Consider the following 21,406-nt stretch of genomic DNA (forward strand, 5'->3'; position numbering starts at 1 on the left):
TTCAAGCCCAGTCCTTTGTTGATATTATTTAGGTGCTCACTGAGGCTTTTTTTTTTCTTAGAGCCCTAATGGTACAACCTGCACACTGTACTTTAGATCGCATTGTATGCACTCAATCATGTATACCAAATGATGAGAGTTACAGTTAATAGTAAGTCCTGTATATTATAAACCTTGCTGTTTGACTATTGGTATACTGAGTTTTGGTGCTCATATATTTTCTCGCTTGACACCTATGCACACCGGTGTGAATAGGTGCTTGAACTCATTGGGAGTAGACAAACATTTCAGAGAATGTCATGGGGGTAATGTAACATAACTAATATGCTACGGAATAAAGAAAAGAAATTGGGTACTCAATAAATAAATAAATATATATATATATACAGTATATATGCACGCTAAGGGCCGGTTCACACTGAGTAAACAAGGCGCAATTCCGAATGGGAGAGCGTGCGCTCGTCCGCTCCCTCTCCTCTCCGCTCAAAGAATGAACATGTTCATTCTTGGAGCGGAAAGCGGCGGCAGTGGACAGGCGGGTGCCCTCCCATTCACTCAAAGCAGGACACTGAGCATGGCGGGATTCCGCGGCGGAGCTCTCAGTGCCATGTTTACTCAGTGTGAACCGGCCCTAATATGGCATAAATGTATATTTGGCCCACTAAAACGTCTATTAGGATTTACAACTGGATGTGACATAGGTTAAATTAACACCAAGAAAAAACGAACATGTAGACTTCATTCATATTCTCTTACCTCATTAGTATCGATGCCATTGTTCACTGCCCATGTTGTCTGGACATACTCTAACATACGTTGTTTTAGAGGCTTGGGGATCCCGTGAATACGAATGTAATCTCGTAAATCCCGCGTACGGCTGTGGTACAGGAATCTTCTCGCATAGAGACGTTGGATAATTGCTGTGACATTTCCAAACACCAGTGCGTGCATCAGCGCTGGGGGGCAAATGTACAGTAATAAGATAAGTACTAAGTACTAAGTAGGTCAGGGTTACCTTGTTCTATCGCCTTAGAAACTGTCCCAAACTCCAGCATGTTTTGCACCATGCAGCTTCATCAAGGAGCTATTATTATTATTCCATTTGTGTGTATGTCTGAACTTTATAATAATGAGCTTTTTATAGGTGTATGTATTTTACTATCTTTGCACCAAAGGCTTATGACTGTATTTGCTGACCCTTAGATATTTGGAGTACTGAACTAAAAATTAAAGAAGTCCTGCGGAAATTTTTATTAGTATTGTATTGCCCCCCCAAAAGTTATACAAATCACCATTATACACTTATTATGGGAAATGCACATAAAGTGCTTTTTTTCCCTGCACTTACTACTGCATCAAGGCTTCACTTCCTGGATAACATGGCGATGTCACTTCCTGGATAAAATGGTGATGTCACGCCCCAACTCCCAGAGCTGTGTGGGCTGTGGCTGCTGGAGAGGATGATGGTACAGGGACACTGAGGGACACAGGGCACTGGAGGGACACTGAGCATATCTCTGCCATCATCCTCTCCAGCAGCCACAGCCCACACAGCTCTGGGAGTCAGGTCGTGACATCACCATATTATCCAGGAAGTCAAGCCTTGATGCAGTAGTAAGTGCAGGGAAAAAAGCACTTTATGTGCATTTCCCGTAATAAGTGTATATTAGTGATTTGTACAGGGGCGTAACTAGAAATGGCTGGGCCCCATAGCAAACATTTGATTGGGCCCCCCCGTCTGACCACTAAACGGCCAAGTGAAGTCATAACTACATAACTGCTAGCTCTGGTCAGGAGTGCTTGCAGTTAAAGGGGCATTTGCAAAACCCAGGAGACCAGCAGGGCCACCCGGTGTGGCAAATGATGACGGCTCAGGGGGCCCAGTGTATTGCAGGAGCAGGCCATGGGGCCCCCTGATGCAGCGGGCCCCATAGCAGCTGCTATGGCTGCTATAGTGGTAGTTACGCCCCTGGATTTGTATAACTTTTGGGGGGCAATACAATACTTTAAATACTTAAACAAATTTTGCCGGACTTCTCCTTTAACGACAAACCAACATTTTTTTATGAAAATACACTTTTTTTTTAAGATGACATCATAATTTTCATGCCCTTGAAACTTCCACAACATAATCCCCTTGAATGCTGGTTCTTCTGATTACCTTTCTTGGATAATACTCTGAGTAACTAGTGTCCCAGAGGGAGCCGGAGAGTCATGGTGGATGAAGTAATACCTGCCCTCTCTCTCTCTTTGGTGATCCAGTAATTAACAGACAGGTGACAACTCTGCTGGCCCTTGGTAGTCTGTTGTTATTTTTATCTGCTATGTTGAATTGCTTTAGTAAATTATTGTAAAATAGAGTTCACTGAAAGAATGGCCGACTGCAGCCAGATAAGTTATATTTTGGCACCATTTCCTTCTTTTGATCTAACCACCACTGGTACCATTGCTTGGGTTAATGCCATATCAACTTATCAACACATCAACATAGTCGTCTTTCACAGGGACTATCTTGTGGTCGAAGGTGGTCACGTTCATGTGTTCTATATGGGGAGGGTAAAGACACAGTGAGACTGCTATGGTGCTGACTTTTCCCTCCAAGAACAAAAGGGTCAGACAGAGAAAATCCATCACATCCAACTCCTATATTCTCTCTGCATTTTGCTAGTTACCAAAAAGAAAATCTAACAAAAATAAACTATTAACACTTCTATTTTTCTTTTTTGCACACCTGCCTAAATTCTCTGCACAATACTGCACATATTCCACTACGTTTGAAGGCAGTGAGAGAGCTCTACTATTATAACATACAGTATGTGAAGTTATTACCAACACTCTGCTCTTTATAGAATATGTTTGCAATGTCTGCATCGCACTTCAGTCGCTGAAGCAGCATGGCTCCAGCTAAGAACCTGCTGGTTATATAAGTGTCGGAGATATTGATTACTGTTCTCAGCCCCATATCTTCAGAAGAAGCTATTAATATACAAATTGGAACACAATCCACCAGCCAGCACATGCAGACACATAACGCCCACACACACATATGAACACCCCGTCTCCATAGTAATGTCCCACGCTTGTCCCACACATACAAAGCTCAGAAATCTGCCTACTTCTCAAAACTTCCAATTAATAAGGATTTAGCAGGAGAAAACCGTCAAAATGACAGGTAATGTAAGAAAGACAGGGAATGCATAGAATCTAATGAGATCTCTAACACCAGCCTGCATTGAACGGCACAACATGCACATTGTTGTCCTAACCTGGAGATGTTAGCTGCAAAGAATATTCTGTTTATGATATCAGCTGGGGATCTATGGGTTAATGGGTTAAATACAGCTCCAGTTATAAAATCCACCCACTTAAGTTCAAAAGTGACGCATAATTGAAAAGTGTATAGCGACATGGAAACCATGTAAATATAGTTGTGTTGGCAACAGGAGGTGTGAGAACGTTCTGTCACCAGTAACATAACAGATAGGATGGGTATATTATATCTGTATAGACATATTTACCATCACAATATTTACATACATAAGTACTATGAGCCCTGAACCATTTGTCTGTTTCCTTTTACTTCTCTGTATAGAAGTCCAAATGCACCCTTTGTAATGCTTTCACCACAGCTAAAGTTATATGTTTCCATACACCTTGGCCACAATTCCTGATATTTAATTCTAGTATACTGTGATAGGTGGTGGTTAGGTGGGAATAACGGCTCCCCACAGCAAGATCGTGGGGAACCGATCTGTTCTCATTGCAGTCTGAGGCCTCTATGAGGCCTTCCGGGCTGCCTGAGATAGGTCATTGCTGCAGGCTGCATTGTACTGCATTGATCCCTATAGGCAAACATGGTATTGCTCATAGTGGTCCCCTAGGAGGGCTACAAGAGTGTGTGTAAAAAAAAAAAAAAAATTAAATACAGTAAACCCATCCCATACTAAAACTTAAAATCATCCCCCCTTTTTTCTTATTTTCCAAATAAATAATTTAAGCATAAAAATAATCAAACTTGGTATCTTGGAAAAAAAATAAAAAATTAAACTTTATAGTCCAAATAGAACAACTTTAAACACAGTTATTTTTTTAAAACATTTACATTTTTTAAAAGTAGTAAAATAAAATAAAAGTTATACAAATTGTTGTAATTGTACTGACTAAAGGAATATAGATAACATATCAGTTTTACCACATCGTGGAAAACCTTCCTGAAATTTGAAAAATAACTTTTTTTCCTCAATTTCGATTCCCAATTTTTTGGCCAGTTTGACAGCATATTTTATGGAAAAAGTAAGCCCGTACGAAGTACAACTGGTATTGCAACCCACCCCCCGGAAACAAAAACAACCTATTATATTATTATGTATATTAGTCTGTACGTGACATAAATAAAAGCAATATAGCTTTTTAAACACGTGGGGGAAAGAATGCAAGAATGAAAATTGGCTGTGACAGGAAGGTATATAAAACTCTCTTTACAAAACAACACAAACTGGATAGAAGGCAGTCCCAAGTATTCAGGTTATCAGTCCCCATAGTCTGAAAAATAGATTAAAGACCAAAACAGGTGGTGGTTTGGTGGTCGTAAAATAAGAAAATTGCATAGGCGAGAATAAGAGTTAACCAAAGAATGCTATCAACACCATAATATGTCCTCTGGAATGGACAGGATTAGGGTCTCATACAATGCTCTAAATTGTATGAGAACCAGGCTATCTGTAATAAAAAGACCAAAGCAATCACTAAATCACTAACATTCATACCCAATTACACGGATAGATTATCGTGCAAAAAATCGTCAATTTACTTGAAGTTAATCGATTCATCGAATCGAATCTTTCAGTGTGTATGCAGGCAATGATCAAACGACTAAAGAAAATTTGTGTGTCGTTGATCGTATCTTTTGAGCTGACCATAGATCATTGTTAATCGTCTGCCTATCTGTCGGTATATGTACACATCGTTTATTTGTTATTAAGATCGTTCGCAAGTAAGATTATAAATAATTATGATTGTAAGTAATGATTATTGTTCTGTGTATTATGGTGAATGATTTCAGGTCATTCTGAAAAGCTCTCGTTTGCTATTGTTTATTATTAATTGGAGAAAACTAACAATCCCTCAATCTTATAGGACCCTTAGTGTAAAAATTGTGCCCAGCCTGTCAAGCCTACTGTACAAGTAAAAGGAGCTGCATGAAACATGAGTAGAAATCATATATTTTATTTATTTGATGATAATGTGCTTTCTATAAATGTAATCATTTTTAGATGCATCAAAGTATGCATTCTCATGGAAATGTTTAACATTTGCAAACCTTTGAATGGAAATATATACTGAATATATATGGTATATATAAACTGCCAGACATTTGTTTTGTTTTTGTAATGTCAAGTTTTCTCAGACCAATATAACCTGCAATGTATGTGACCTTTGATAATGAATTCTATGGCACCAATTATATTGGCACATCTTTCATTCTTGTAATATGAAGTGCACAGTGTATCAATGCCGAAGACAGATAAGTGTTTAGTTAAAGAAGCTGTATGTACAGATATACGTAAGGGGACTCTAAGACTGTTTTCCCAGTTATTTTTTTAAAGCCTCATTTTGGTCAGTATTAGATGTGAGCAAACCTCAAGCACTCTTGGGTTTGTCCATACCAGAGTGTGCGGCATTTCATTACCGGTGGCTGAAGAAGTTGGATGCAGTCCTAAGGCTGCCTGGAAAATATGGAAACATAGTTTTGTAATAATCACAGCCGTTGTACAACGGCCGTGGTTTTACAAAATTATACGTTGTGTGACCATAGCCTAAGGCAGTATCTATGTTTTCCAGGACTCCACAGGGCCGCATTTAACCTTTTCAGCCACCGGTAATCATAGGCCGCACACTCAGGTTCACTCATCTCTAGTCAGTATTGTTACCCAATCCAGTAGTTGGTTCAAAACTAAGAAAAAGTTGCAAATATAGCTCTCCTTTTTGTCGCCTCTACATCTACTTTAGGTGAAAATACTAACTCAAATGAGGCTCAATAGTATCTAAAAAAATATTGAGTGGGGACTCACACAAGCTTATTACAAGTGTATTTTTGCCTAACCGGTTGTGACGACATGAACTGGCAGCTTGATATATTTCTCATGTGTCTTGGGGAAATATCAATGTATTTATATTTTCTGGACAATCCCTTCTGTCAACTGGCTTTAACATCTTGATTTTTCCAGCAACATTTTGAAATTTGGCAGTAGTGGAGTCTTTTATTTATTTATTTTTTTATTCAAGCCAGTCTGACCCCTTTAAAAAAATTTGAGATCCCATTAGAGGTTTTTTCCCTATAGCATTTGATAAAATTTCAGAATAATCCTTGTTTTTTTTATATTATTTGCAGCAATACATACAAACATAAAATAGATCACTATCATCTTGTAATTGCTTTTCTATGTCCATGGGTATTTTCACACATAGCTGATGTATTGTAGAAATGTTTGCAATAGAAAATCTGTTCCACTCATCTGAAAGGGTCATTTGCTTTGGTGTCAGGCACATGGATTTCTGCCAGCACCAGACAGTTGGAGGAACAACTGCCGTATGTGAATACAACGTAGTTTTTATCACTTATCGAAACTGGAAAAACAAAAACATTACATGAATACGGAGTCTATAATGCTGGTGTATCTAGCAATGCCAACAATTGTACTGCCGTAGCTCCTATAAAATGTCATTGCATGTAACTATTTTAAAAGAAATTTGTACATTGTAATAAAAAATATGAACTTACCGCCTATCAGCATGATACAGATAGAAAAGATTTTCTCAGTGTCCGTGTTGGCCGATACATTCCCAAACCCAACACTAGTTAGACTGCTGAGGGCAAAGTACAAGGATGTGATATATGAGCTTCTAGAAGAAGGACCCCCTAAGAGCACCAAGCCAGTCTCATTGGTGGTCTCTTCACTGTAATTGTTCTGAACAGGTAAAACTCTGGTAATATTTTTTCTTCCTATGTAATAAGGAGTTTCCAAACGTCGGGCAAGTTCTTGTAGCCAACCTGAGAAGAAGATAAAACGTAGGGGAATTTAGTCATAAAACTGCACATTTATACGTAGGAGGTGTATATATCTCTTTTCCAAGGGTATGAAAAATAGACAAAATATCTAAAAATGTACATGTTTGGCTGGGCCTGCAAACCTACAAACTCCACATAAGCAATGAAACTAGAAGATGGTGGAACTCCCAAATCTTCTTTCATCTGGTTACACTCTAAATGAAGCTCCCTTAATTTGCAGTATTTTCTGGGGTTGTGACATTGCATTCCCCCTGGGACACTGCTGCAGCTGCTGATTGGCTGGACCTGCAAACATGTTGCCATTGATGGGATTTGAATCCAGAGAACCAATTCTTCAAGGCCACTGTGCTAAGCACTGAGCCATAATATATAATAATAAACGTTGCTCACCCAATCAGTGACTGTAGCGCTGTCCCGCCTCACTCACTGATTGGCTGAGAAGTCCGGCAACATCACAACCCCAAGGCTATGATCACACAACATATAATTTCATTAAACAATGGCCATAGTTGCATTTTTGCTCTGTATACACTTTGGCCAGGATACAGTTTTGTGCGGCCGCAGTTCAGACAATGTGCGGCTCCAGTCGGACTATACATTGTCAGATATAGGTAATTGGAATGCGGGCACACCGGAATGTGAGAAATTAAGTTGATCCAGCTGGTACTGCAGTACTGGCCAGGATGAACTTCACTTACACCAGCCGTTCTGTGACATGGCCATGTCACAGAACGGCCGGTGTCATAAGTAGTGTGAACCCGACCCAAACCTGGAAACGGCTGCTCAATGGAGACCATCATGATACTCCTAGAACCATGGGAACCAGGAAGGTCAATGCATTTTGGAATGCGTTTTTTTTCTAATTACTCCCTCCCTTGACATATTTATAAAAACTCGGCCTAAAAACTGACAATGGACAATACCTTTAAAGCATTCCTGTTACCATGGTAAACCTCCCTGTACAGACACAGCTGCCAACAGAAGTTTGTGTTACTGTGGAAATGTCTTAAGTGTCAACGAGTTCCGTGCAAAAGCCATATTGAGAAGAATAGGGCTAATGCACGGACCTTGCAATGTAATAATATATGCATTATCTATTAAGTATCTATATATCTATAGATATCTATCAAGTATCTATATATCAAGATCCAGGAAATTTGGAAATAACCAAGAAACTCTGAACAAATCAGGAGAAACCAAGAACACATAGGGAAAATTGTACCATAAACAACACAAGAAATTGCCTCTTGAACTATGGTTACTGATACCAGGATCCTTTCATGCTCACATACTCCTGCATTCTTCCTGCAAAGGTTTCCACATATCTCCTTCTATCACTAATATGACCAATAAAAAGAAAACCTTGCAGAACTAAAAGTAAAGACTCAAAAATTAGCTCCCAAGCTCTATCCATCACTCACTTGTCCAGTAATTTTTCTTCTGCTAAGGGTGATGACTTACTATGGGAAATTAATTATTATTATTATTATTATTATTATTAGATTTCAGTTTGTTTGTTTTTTTTAAATAAAGTTTTATTTGATTTTTCGTTATTTGTGTGGAAAACAGAACAAAATATATACATCAAACTGTCAGAGTATAACACTGTCTATGACCCATGAACAATAAAATGTAAACCAAACATGAGGAAAGGTGCAAGTGTCCTTATTTAGTCCCATAAGCCATGAGGAGAGGGGTCCCGGGGCCCATCTCAGTCCTGAGATAGCGAGTTAGATTTCAGTTTAATTTGATTTTCAAACAGTACAATATTCCTTCTACATCTGCTGATATGCCTAGCAGTACTGGGAAATATTTTCCACTGAAAAACTGATTATTCATGTTACACAAAGCATTTAGTCCATTATTAATAGAGGTAGCTATTAACACCTTCACAGGTCGCAGTTATTCTATGTCTGCTTTAGAACTTCCACCTGACAGCTGACAGCCCTATAGACTTTAAAGAGTCACTGTCGTAATTTTTTTTTTTTTTTGCAGAAATCAATAGTCCAGGCGATTTTAAGAAACTTTGTAATTGGGTTTATTAGGCAAATATGCCATTATCTACATTTAAAAAGCCTTTTCCCAGGTCCCCCCCTCTCCTTCCTCTTTTCTATTCACTGCAAAATATAAGAAAATTGTGTTGCATCAGACACAACCCAGTCTGTTCTATAGAGAGGGGAGGGGGAAGGAGGGAGGAGGGAGATGAGTCGGCAGCGAGAGCGGAGAACAAAGGATTACAGGCACAGAGCTGGGTGACAGCGGTATTCAGAGGTCTGAGAGGTCAGTGCTGACTGTCAGAGGAGATAGCCGAGTCATGTAGTTGTAAATTAACTCTTTGTTGTCCTGTTTTGGTGTCTCATTTCCCTCTCTCCATAAGAGAACAATGAAGACAGGGGGGAGAGTTTCAAACTGCTTTTTCATGATAAAAATATTTTTTTTCGGCTAATAAACCCAATTACAAAGTTTCTTAAAATCGCCTGTACTATTGATTTCTGCAACATCAAAAAAAAAATTTAATGACAGCGACACTTTAAAGACTATAGAAATAGCACAATTTTTGAGTCTTGTAGGAACAAATAAGAAATTACAACTAGGAATATAAAATAAAGAAAATCTGAAAAATTGAGCTTCATAGATACAGAATTATTAACAGAATAATAATTGATATAAAAGATATATAATATAATTATATTATATATTATATAATATAATAGATAAAAATAGAATAGAACAGAATAACAACTCAATAATAATAAGACATACATTAAATATAGAAGAAAAATGGAAATGAGCATCAACTAAAATGTTGATGGATCCCTAGACCTACCAATTTCTGGGACCTCCGACTGATTGCTTTCAATTTCTTGCTGTCCAATGAAATACCAGATACAGGCAACCCAATGTGCCAGGAGAGCAAAGACGACCATCAGGAGGCTCAGAACAACCGCACTGTACTGAGAATAGCGGTCTAGTCTTGGGAGGAGGCGCAGCAGCCGTAGTAGACGCACAGTCTTCAAAAGGTGAGCCCCAAAGTACTGAGAAGGCAAAGCATGAACGGATACTAGATAATCAAAGGTGATAAGATAAATTCACTGACCATTGTAACTGAAAACATGGCAAGTGAACATTGTAACTGAAAACATGGCATGGAAAACTAATAACTGATTCCAAGCCCCAGAAATATCAACCAAAAATTAGAAAAAAAAATGTAATGCCCTTCTTTTGCCAATGACAAAATTAGGCATATTGGCTAGACCATTTATATCAGATGCAGGTCCTGTTTTTTTTTTGGTTAGGGCTCCTGGCCAATGCACGAATTGTGCATTGTGTGCATTGGCTCATAGACTATTATGTGTCCTATACAGTCCCCAATTGTACTGCAAAATAAGGCTGTGTGGACAAGGCTTTAGACTGTCTAGTTTAAGTTGAAACAATGTAAGAACTAGAGAGTTTTCATTTGACTCCACCATTGTGCTACATATTCTTTTACAATGGGAGGTGAGAGGAGTCAATTGCATGACTCAGCCTTCCATCTTAGGTCTATATCATGCAATACCCTCAATGTATACATCTAATACAAGGTTCAGACTTGATGTGAACAGAGCCAAAACACATTGTGACTCACTATATTGACTTTGAAGCTGTAGAGCAGATCCACTGGTAGGGCAGCAAGAAGATCCAACAAGAACCATGTCCGGATATAATGGAGGAAGATAAGACGTGAAGAAAACACCACCTGGCCGGACTGACTGACGAACGTTGTTCGGAAATTCAGGATAATATCTGTTGAACAATGGAACGCCATACAATAAGAAATACCCTTAACAGTGAAGGCATAATATTGTTTCTAAAACATATAGAATGAATTAAGCCTAGAAATAAAACAGGAGATAATCTTGCTCCAGTGTTTGTCAGTCTGTAGGAGTTTCTGCATGTCATCAAAGCGGTTTGGCATAGATCAAAGGGGTTATATTCGTGTTGATCTTTCCTATGGGGTTGGGGATAATGTAGCCAAGGTAATGGGGCATAACATGTCTGCATATTGCAGACAGCGCAGAGGGCAGAGGTTCTCACTGTAACCTGTTACCTTACAGCCAGACATAGAATTGTAAGGAGGAAGAGGGCAGATATGGCAGATCCCATGGGACACATTGAGAAATTTATTTTTTACGTATTGCAATATAAAACTATATATGAGCAAGAAGCAGAGGAAATTGGAGAAGTGCTTGAATTTTATGTTATTTTTCCATCAATTTTTCCATCTTGTTTTTTAATATAAATCACATTACCCAAGGAACCTCACATTACCTAAAGAACCTCTGGAGACCAGCAGAGAACAGAGAAATCCAAACCTAAATGTTCACCTATGGTTGGTAAATGAATGGCTCAGGAGGTGGGTGGGGATAGGAGGCTGAGAAGGAGTAAATCACGCTAAGAGGGGTGTGGATATGAGGGTGAGGGGGAATGAAACAGATTTAGGGGGTGTGTGAATATGAGGTTGAGGGGGAATGAATCAGGTGTCTTAGGTAGTGTAAATATATGAGGTGGAGGGGGAATGAATCAGGTGTCTCGGGGGGTCTAAATATAGGAGGTGGAGGGGGCATGAATCAGGTGTCTCGGGGGTGTAAATATCTGAAGCGGAGGGGGAATGAATCAGGTGTCTGAGGGGGTAAAATTATATGAGGCGGGGGGGCATGAATCAGGTGTCGGGGTGTAAATATATGAGACAGAGGGGGAATGAATCAGGTGTCTCGGGGGGTCTAAATATAGGAGGTGGAGGGGGCATGAATCAGGTGTCGGGGGTGGTGTAAATATAGGCGGTGGAGGGGGCATGAATCAGGTGTCTCAGGGGGTAAAATTATATGAGGCGGAGGGGGCATGAATCAGGTGTCGGGGTGTGTGTGTGTAAATATAGAAGGCTGAGGGGGCATGAATCAGGGGTCAGGGGGGTGGTGTATATATAGGAGGCAGAGGGGGCATGAATCAGGTGTCTCAGGGGGTAAAATTATATGAGGCAGAGGCAGCATGAATCAGGTGTCGGGGGGGTCAATATAGGAGGGAGAGGGGGCATGAATCAGGTGTCTCAGGGGTGTGAATATGTGTCCTGAAGGACATGAATCAGACTTAGGGGATTTGTGCAGCCCGGCCACTCATTTTGTTGTGCTGTGTAAAGGCACTTGAGATCTGCAGTGTGTTTATAGAATCTGCTGAACAGGAGACACAGCAGATTTTACTGCGGATTTATTTACATATATACTACATGTGAACACTACATTAACCCCAAATCACACTCGATTACTGTAATATATTAAGCAGAGTTTTATAACGTAGTAATTAATTATTATACCTATATAATCATAGTTTTCCTATAGATTATTGATCACTTTCACCCTTGCTTCGTCTTTCAAAGTAGATCCATAAATTCATTTCTTCTGCACAACCAAACTAATCATTTACTGCGGATCAATGACAATCATCCCCCTCCCTTCTGCTCCTGCTAAGAAATGACCAGCTAGACATGTCTTCATTTCAACAATAAATTCCACATACGTATGTGGAGGCATCTAACCTGCTGATATCTCCCTATACTGCATAGGGTGCTGTGAATGAAGGTAAGTTTCTTACCTTAATCCTCTGTGCCATTTTTGGGATATAAGTAGTTTAGGTAATATTGTAATAAGGTGTTTTGTTGCACTGGGGACGAGACAACTGCTGGCACAATCCTTCTAATAAATATTGTGGTGGCGTTCTGCTCTGCTGATATTTGTTAGGTGGGGCAGGCTAGCCAAGGAGGATAGGTGCACTGAGGGTTCTAACTAGAGATGAGCGAACTTGCGAGATTTCTGCTTCGTATGAACCAGAAATCTCGGCGTCTGATTCCCGCTGTCTGCTCGCTCCGTGCAGCGGGTGGATACAGCGTAAAAAAACGCCTGGAAAAGTGGGATACAGCCATTGGCATTGGCTGTATCCCAGTTTTCTAGGCATTCCTTACGCTGTATCCACTTGCTGCACGGAGTCGGCAGACAGCGGGAGTCAGACGCCGAGATTTCTGGTTCATACGAAGCAGAAATCCGGCAATTTCGCTCATATCTAGTTCTAACCCCACCCTCAGTGCACCAAAATTCCTCATTAGCATATGAAATAAACTACTAATATCCAAAAAATGGCACCATGTGCTATAGGGACATATCAGCATTTTAGATGCTTCCCTTAGGCATTGAGACCAGGGTATATACACTTTAGTGAGGTGTCTGGAGGCTTTAAAAACTTGGAACTGGACTGGAGATTCTCTTGCAGAGCCAGGGCTAAGTGGAATTTCTTCACAGCAGCCTTTGCTGGAAGGAATATGTATACTGAAGTATGCCTGAATTTCCTTTCCTCTCTTGGCCTAGCAGGAGACAGAACCCACTAGCCTCAGCTAGACACTACACTGACTAGACTGAAAACTGTTTCTGACTGTTTCTCTGGAGAGAAAGGTTTCGACTTGGAAAACGCCTCATTCAAAACATATTGATCGCTTCTTGCAGGTTCGTCTGAGGGAGGGTCATGTGACCAAAATCTCATGCATTCTTACATGTAATCCACCAGTGGTGGCAGTACAGAGATATATTATCTCTTGTACATCCTAATACCTCAGTATATGCTTGCATATAAGTCACAAAACCACTGAGGTTGGTCTTTGGCTGCAGTGCCATATAAACAATGTACATGATGTGAACTCATCAATACAGGTCTGGAGGGAAATATTTGAATCGTAGCAGATTTAGGTGTGAAAATGTCTTTTTCTATGCTGTAGAATATAAGACACAAGATTTAGTTTGTTTTACTGAGCCTTCTCACACAGTTCTACCACTGTTAAACTATCTTCCCACCTCTGCCGTCATCTGTGGACATACTATCTTTAACAAGACAGAAGACCTTATTCTTCATACAGGGTTGTCAATCATTTTGCACTTTTTGCTAACAATGTTGTCTTTACTAGTTTCATCTTGTATATAGTTTTTTTATGTGAAGTGGAGAAAAGAATTAGAATATTGTATTGCATTTATGTTTTCATGATACATACCTAAAATGAAAAGAATTTCCACTGCAAGATCACATGCACTTGGTGGACTCCTTGGACTTTGGGTCCCATCTTCTTTTCCAGTGCTGAAACATACACTGTATGGTACAGTCACGGCTACATAGAGGGTGGCGAGCAGGATTAAACAGTCCCAGCAGGCTTTAAATGGACCGTAGTGTAGAAGTATAAAAGGAGATTTACGCACAGAGACAACTTTATATTCTGGAACGCGAGGCTTCTCACCAAAAACGCCCTGATAAAGAAGGTTAGTGAAGGACAATGATAAATCAATGATTAAAGTGTTACTGTAATTAAAAAAAACAAACACTTCTGACATCCCATAGAGACATAAGGTTTGAGATTCCCACTAACTGCTAGAAGGGACAAGTGCTCGGCTATGTAAAAATAGACGGCGGGAGAAAAACTCAGCCGAACGCTTCTCCCTCCCATCGGGTTTCTCAGCACAACCGATCCAAAAGGTTTTGCATGTCTCTATGATGTGTGAAAATCTCTTTTAAATGTATGTAGCAGTAAATATCTGTTTGTCTTACTAATCTATATATATATATATATATACACATTTACACTGTTGATCATACCTTTCCTATTTTTGCTTTAGCTTTATTTTGTTTCTGCAGATGCCCTGAAAGATGGTAAAGGACGGCACGGCTTCGCCTACGATTGGCATTAAAACCTTTTCCTGTGGCCCGAGAGTGCTGCTCCCCCCTACCTGCTAAGAGAAGGTGCTGCCATTAAACAGGAGTATATTTTATACCACCACTTCTTGTAGAACCTAAAACAGATATTCCTCAGGTTACAGGGAAGCTTTTGTGTACCTGTCTCTTGCCAGCTCTCTGCTCCTGTCTTGTTCTTGGTGTCTGTGATATCTTTATATGAAACAAGGAACAGAACCACTTCCCCTTTTTCATTCTTAATGGGTACAACGTCCAGCAGACACCAAAACTGTGAGCCTGAAGGTGAAGAAAAAATAAATAAAAATAACACATACATATAACTGACAGTGTTCTCTATGGATCAGTGTTCTCTAACATCTACACCAAGGCCTGAATTCCAGCTACTTGCTAGGCAGCATAAACATTATCACATAGATGAACACCTCTATTCCACTAACTCCAGTGTTGTAGTTAATTATATACAAAAGTCCCACTAGACAGTTAAATGGTATCTCATACCTATTACCAGCTCCCATAAATACACTGTCAATACTGGAAAATACTGGAAACCCATCATTACATAGAGAACCAAAAAACACATGGGCATCTCATTCCATTCATGCAGAGGCTCAGCATTATTTTTTTAGCATACAACATAATTTTTTCATATAATAATAATAACAGTATTAATAATAAAAAAAAAGCTTTTTAGGCTATGTTTACACTCTAAAAAACAACGGCTGTATTTGCACAACAATGTCCGTTCTTATGAAGTACAGCCGTTGTTATGAAGACGGTTACGTGACATTCCGGATGGAAATGACATCCGGAGTCGCTCAGAGAGACCTGGGAGGGGCGCTAAGGAGCCATGAGGATGGATAATGGTGCTTTTACACAGAGATTTATCTGGCAGATTTTGGAAGCCAAAGCCAGGAATGGATTTGAAAATAGGAAAAATCTCAGTCTTTCCTTTATGAGCTGATCTCTGTTTATAGTCTGTTCCTGGTTTTGGCTTCAAAGATCTGTCAGATAAATCTGTCTGTGTACACGCACCATAAGTTTACTTTGTTTATTATTTTAACGCACACCCCTGCCTTTCTGATTTTTTTTTCATTTTACGGGACTTATACTTTAACCCCTTGCCGCAAATAAACGTTCCTGGAACGTCATGTAAAGAAGGTAGTTCCTGCAACATGACGTTCCAGGAACATCATACAGTCTCAGCCTCCCCCTCTGGCCCTAGCGCCGATCAGGTGGCAGAAGGAGGCTATCTCCCTCTGCTGCCCCTGCCCGGAGGGGAGCTGTGCTCCCCCCGTGCAGTTAACCCCATAGGTGCTGCGGTCTGTGGGACTGCATCGTCTATGGGGAATCCGGAGGAAGATCTGCTCCCTCCAACCCCCTTTCACCCCCCGGAGCCATGCAAGCGATCATACGGCGTCGGGGGGTTACCATAGCAACCCAGACGCTGCTTAATGCATCTGGGCTGCTATGGTATATACCGATCAGGCCCCTGCACTGAGGCAGGGGTCTGATCGCGTGAATGAACTGTCAGTGAATGTACTGTAATGTATTATAGATGTACCTCAAAAAATAAGTTAAAAAGCACACACACACTTAATTAAATAAATAAATAAGTTACATAAATAAAATAAATAAATATACGCATTCCCCACCCCCTTTATAAATGATCCCCTTTAAATGAGATACATATATTTGGTATCGCTGCGTCCATAATGACCCCGTCTATTAACCTGTTACATTAAGTAACTCACCTGATTAACACTATAAAAAATAAAAAAAACTAACCAAAATGACATTTTTTTGTTAATCCAGCTCCCTAAAAAAATATAGAAAAAAAGCTATCAAAACGTCACATGTACCCAAAAGGTGTACCACTAAAAACTTCAGCTTATCCTGCAAAAAAGAGCCCTCGCATAACTCCAATGGCGATAAAATAAAAATATTACTGCTCTTACCATATGCAAGACACAAAAAGTGTCTGTAATCGTACCGACCTGACAAATAAATATAATATGTCATATGTAATGTATAGTAAACGGCCTACAAAAAAAATGATTAAAAAAAACAGCTGCTAAATTGTGTTTTTTATTCGTACCACCTCATAAAAAAATTAAATAAATAATGATCAGGGTGTCACATGTTCCCATAAATGGTACCGATGGGAACGTCAACCTGTCTTACACAAATATTTTGGCACCGCAAGGCCTCTGTGACATGGTATAATGGCTAAAAAAACTGAAATAAAAAAAAAGGCCCCAAAATTTTCCAGGTCTCTGTCATGTCTGAGGCCTATGGTTGAGTTACATATCGGGGATTTCTAGAAAAAATTGAATAAGCGGAAAATAAATATTGAGTTCCATTTCTCAGTTAGTATTTTCTGTGTTAGGGGAAAGAAAATAGATTAAAATGGAATATCTTTCAAAAAAAAGAAAATTTTAAATTTCGCCTCCAACTTGCTTAAATTTCTACAGACACCTAAAGGGTTAAAAAAATTATGAAATGTTACTTTGAATACTTTGAGGGATGCAGTTTTTAAAGTGGAGAGATTCATGGGGGTAACTAATATATATGCCCCACAAATTCACACCAGAACTGAACTGGTCCCTAATAACATCAGAATTTGAAATTTTCCTGAAAATTTTAAAAAAAATCGCTGCAAAATTTCAAAGCCCTCTAACATCCTCACAAGTAAAAGGACGTTCACAAAATGACGTCACCATAAAGCAGACATGTTGCAGTAATAATTACTTTATGTGGCATGACTATTTTTCTTAGAACAAGAGAATTTTGAATATAAAGAAACATAAACTTTTCAAGTTTTTGGCCAAATTTTTATAATTTTTTTTTTACAAAAAACTATTGAATGTAGCAATCAAAGTATACCACAAACATAAAGAGGAATATGTCCCGAAGAACAATCTCAGAATAACTGCCATAATTAAAAGCATCGCAGAGTTATCACTACATAAAGAGAGACAGGTCAGATTTGAAAAATAGGCCCTGGACATTAAGGCCAAAACAGGCTGCGGAGGCAAGGGGTTAAAGGGGTCCATAGCATCAAATTAATACTGAATTTCTTGGACTAAACTACTACAAAAGCATAAGATTTGGCCTAAAACTGGAGCTATACTTAATAAGTAGGGTTGAGCGGACTTGCTGAACTGTTTGGGTTTGGCAACATTCTCCAAACCAGAATGCTCGGCATTTGACTGCCAGTGGCTGAAGAAGTTGGAAGCCACCCTAGGGAGTCCTGGGAAACATGCAATCAGCCATAGGCCATAGGCTGTATCCATGATTTCTAGGCAGCCCTAGGACGGCATCCAACTTCTCTGGACGCCGGGAGTCAAATGTCGAGTGTTTGGCACATTGTAGTTTCCATACTTCTGTAATTTCATTTTTCATCCTTTATTATTTATGTATAATTTCTGCATGAAAAGATGATTACAATACCTCTCTGTTAAATCTAAAGCTGGCCAGATATATTTTAGCGTGACTGGATGACCATCTAACGTACATGGTGGTTGCCCAACTTTCCCCAGAAAGTAATTGTTAGGGGAGAGAAAGGCCAAACAAATTGGATTTCAACATGCCCAATCCTATTGTCCTTGGAGAGGCAAAGAAGACTCTGGCTTACTTCCCTCATCCCCTTAAAGTGACATTGTCACCCCCTATTTGCATTTTGACTGCTCTCCACAGGTGTAAAGGGTAAATGTTACAGCTTTCATTACTTATTTTATATCACACCTCATGGTGCTTGTTCTGGTAAAAAGTAGTTTTTATCACCTGGGGATTGGTATATGTGGACAGGGCCTCGCGGTCTTTGGGCCACAATGCTCCACACTTAGCCCCAGCACAACAGTGACATCAGCTTCATATAGGCCCCGCCCCCTCAGCAGCCATTGGAAGGGCCAGCCTAAAGCTCTATGCCCCACCCCCCTAGTTGCCCCACACCAATGGCCGCTGAGGGGGCGGGGCCTATGCGGCAATGATGTCATGGTTGGGGCGGGGCTAAGTGGCACTAGGGGTGGAGTGATGTGGCACAAAGGCCACGAGGCCCTGCCCACATATACTAATCCACAGGTGATAAAAACGACTTTTTACCAGAACAAGCACCATGAGGTGTGATATAAAATAAGTAATGAAAGCTGTAACATTTACCCTTTACACCTGTGGAGAGAAGTCAAAATGCAAATGGGGGGGACAGTGTCACTTTAAGAATACATGTGCGCATGGCAAAGTATGCATGTATGTGGTCATCACTGGCAGCGAAAAAACTGCCTGAAGTCTTTGGCTAGCTTTATCCTAGCTCCAGATTTATTGTCCCCAGTATATCTAACAAAAAACATTTCTTCATTGCCCCTTTGGGGCATCTTGAGGGTTACCGGTGTTAAAATTTAGATGCAAGGACCAGCAGCACATCATTTTCATGTCAATAGCAATTTAGTCTGGCACAGTCAGGTCCACACAACAGGACTGAACCAATTCTGTTAACCTATTGTATGCTTTATGCAATGAAGGGAGCCTGTAATCACTGCCTGACCTACAAGTCAATGGAACAGAGACTAGGTTACTCAAGAATAACAAAAGTCAACACATAAAGGTACAAATGTATAGATCCCTTAAATAAATAATAAATAAAATAAATAGTAAAATAGATATAGTATAGTATTCAGTTTTAGAGCGGTAATGGTTTATACAGTTAATTTCAATCTATTCACTCACCATTTTTCCTGTAAAGCTGCAACTCAGCCTTAAGCTCTTGTTTGTCATTCAGGGCTTTCTGGATGCATTGCTTGACCTGTTCCCCAGTATCTGCACCATACAAAAAGGTACAGGCACAGGATCTCTGCATGACCTCTGCACGGGCAAAGCCGGTCAACTCACAAAACCCATCTGAGCAATACACCACAGGGTAGGAGTGCGGCAGCTGAGCATTGCCAAGGACAAAGTTGCTGTCTGTGGAGAGAAAGAGAGCGGGGTGAGGAGAGGGGCAGATGGGGGAGGATGGCGAAAGGGAGAGAAGGAAGAATGGAGTGATGATGACACATGATAAAGAGGGAAATTCTGTATAGTAAAACATTTCACAAATGTCTACATTAACAGGTAAATGTAAGGTGGTTTTACAGGTAAAATTACAGCGTCTTCAGACGTTGAACTATAATGAACTATAATGTTACCAGAAAGACACATAATTGGGATATAACTAGAAAGTGCAAGGAGGAAGTATGATCAGCTGACCACACCTGCACGTATATCCCCTCCTGCTGGAGCACGGAGGTGCAAGCAATCACCAAGAAACAGGCAGCAAGGATAGTTCCAGCACTCAGTCGTCCAAATCCAATTCCTTTATTGTAGCATAGCAAAAAAAAAACAACAAACAATAAAATCCTGACAATCACTGACATGTTTCGATCTATTCAGACCTTAGTCATAGCATGCATTGCTATGCTACAATAAAGGAATTGGATTTGGACGACTGAGTGCTGGAACTATCCTTGCTGCCTATAACTAGAAAGTGCTTGTGCCCATGCTAAACTCCCCCCACCAAGTAGCTGGCGTCAGATTCTGTACCCTGACTTCCTCTTGCTTTATTTTTAGTGTTTCTGTGTGAGAATAATGGATGTAGTTAAAATATAACTCATATTATTAATTATTCAAATATGTATCAAACTGTGAAAAACCTCCTGGACTTAGTTTTCACCAATGAGGTTAGTGGAAGTGGCCCCAGCACAACACTCCAAAATACAGATAACAGTGGTTACCTGGAGTCCACACATCCTGGTCACTAACGGCGCTGAATGGACCTCATTGACTTTTTGGGGCCCAACAAGTTGTGATTATGATGTCCAGTATTTTACTAATGTCTGCTAGAAAGTGCCATAATGCAATACTAAATGACAGTAAAAGGATCTACCATGTACAGTGCATAGCTGAGATCATTGTATTTGATGGATGCTGGTTATCCGGTTTAAATTGTGTATGCACTGTATAATCTAGAGACACTCTTCCTTCCAATATTATGTCAGAATGACAACTTTTTTTTTTTAAGTAGTGTGGTTTACAATCTGATAATATAGTATTGGATCAAAGGAATCGGTTCTCTTATATTGCCATAGGGAAAAAATCACTGGCTACTGAGTATAGCCTCAATCTCTCCCCACAGAGCAACATTGTACATGCTTCAGCACAAAAGACAGGAGATACCAGTATTTGTATTCATCCTCCTATATGTAAGTATAAAATAGGAGTGTAAACACTCTGATCTGATCCTTAAATGTTTGTAAGTATTGGAGCATTGAAGTGGATGATAAATTGCTGGTTCTTTCTGGAGGGTGTCATACCCTCCCATACCCCTCCAGGCCCTGTCTCACTTGCACCCCTACCATTGTTGTCATTCTGCCCCTGTGATCCCCACTTCATCTTACATAGTTCTTGTCCTGAACATGCAGGAACATGTTACATACATATATGTGATATAATGTTAATAGTTCTTTTTCTGTGCTACACTTCTATTGCCTCGAGTGACTAGAGCGCTCATTGTGTCTGCGCGATAACCACATCTGGTGCATCATATCATTT

The 21,406-nt window shown here is 39.9% G+C and overlaps 1 protein-coding gene across 3 annotated transcripts in view; it reads right to left on the reverse strand.

The window, feature by feature from the left end:
- KCNH3 (potassium voltage-gated channel subfamily H member 3) overlaps positions 1-21,406 on the reverse strand; it is a 47,493-nt gene that overhangs the window by 8,802 nt on the left and 17,285 nt on the right. For 2 of the 3 annotated variants that reach the window (XM_069972133.1, XM_069972135.1), the window contains exons 2-9: positions 19,550-19,783; positions 14,969-15,103; positions 14,732-14,865; positions 14,136-14,385; positions 10,695-10,852; positions 9,897-10,104; positions 6,782-7,051; positions 757-956 (exon numbers count right to left, since the gene is read on the reverse strand). In XM_069972133.1, coding sequence (XP_069828234.1) covers positions 757-956; positions 6,782-7,051; positions 9,897-10,104; positions 10,695-10,852; positions 14,136-14,385; positions 14,732-14,865; positions 14,969-15,103; positions 19,550-19,783 — 1,589 coding nt within the window. The remainder of the gene's footprint in view (positions 1-756; positions 957-6,781; positions 7,052-9,896; positions 10,105-10,694; positions 10,853-14,135; positions 14,386-14,731; positions 14,866-14,968; positions 15,104-19,549; positions 19,784-21,406) is intronic. The other variant, XM_069972134.1, reaches the window with a different exon arrangement.

This window comes from Dendropsophus ebraccatus, chromosome 5, assembly GCF_027789765.1.
Source record: "Dendropsophus ebraccatus isolate aDenEbr1 chromosome 5, aDenEbr1.pat, whole genome shotgun sequence".
NCBI classification, from domain to species: Eukaryota; Metazoa; Chordata; class Amphibia; order Anura; family Hylidae; genus Dendropsophus; species Dendropsophus ebraccatus.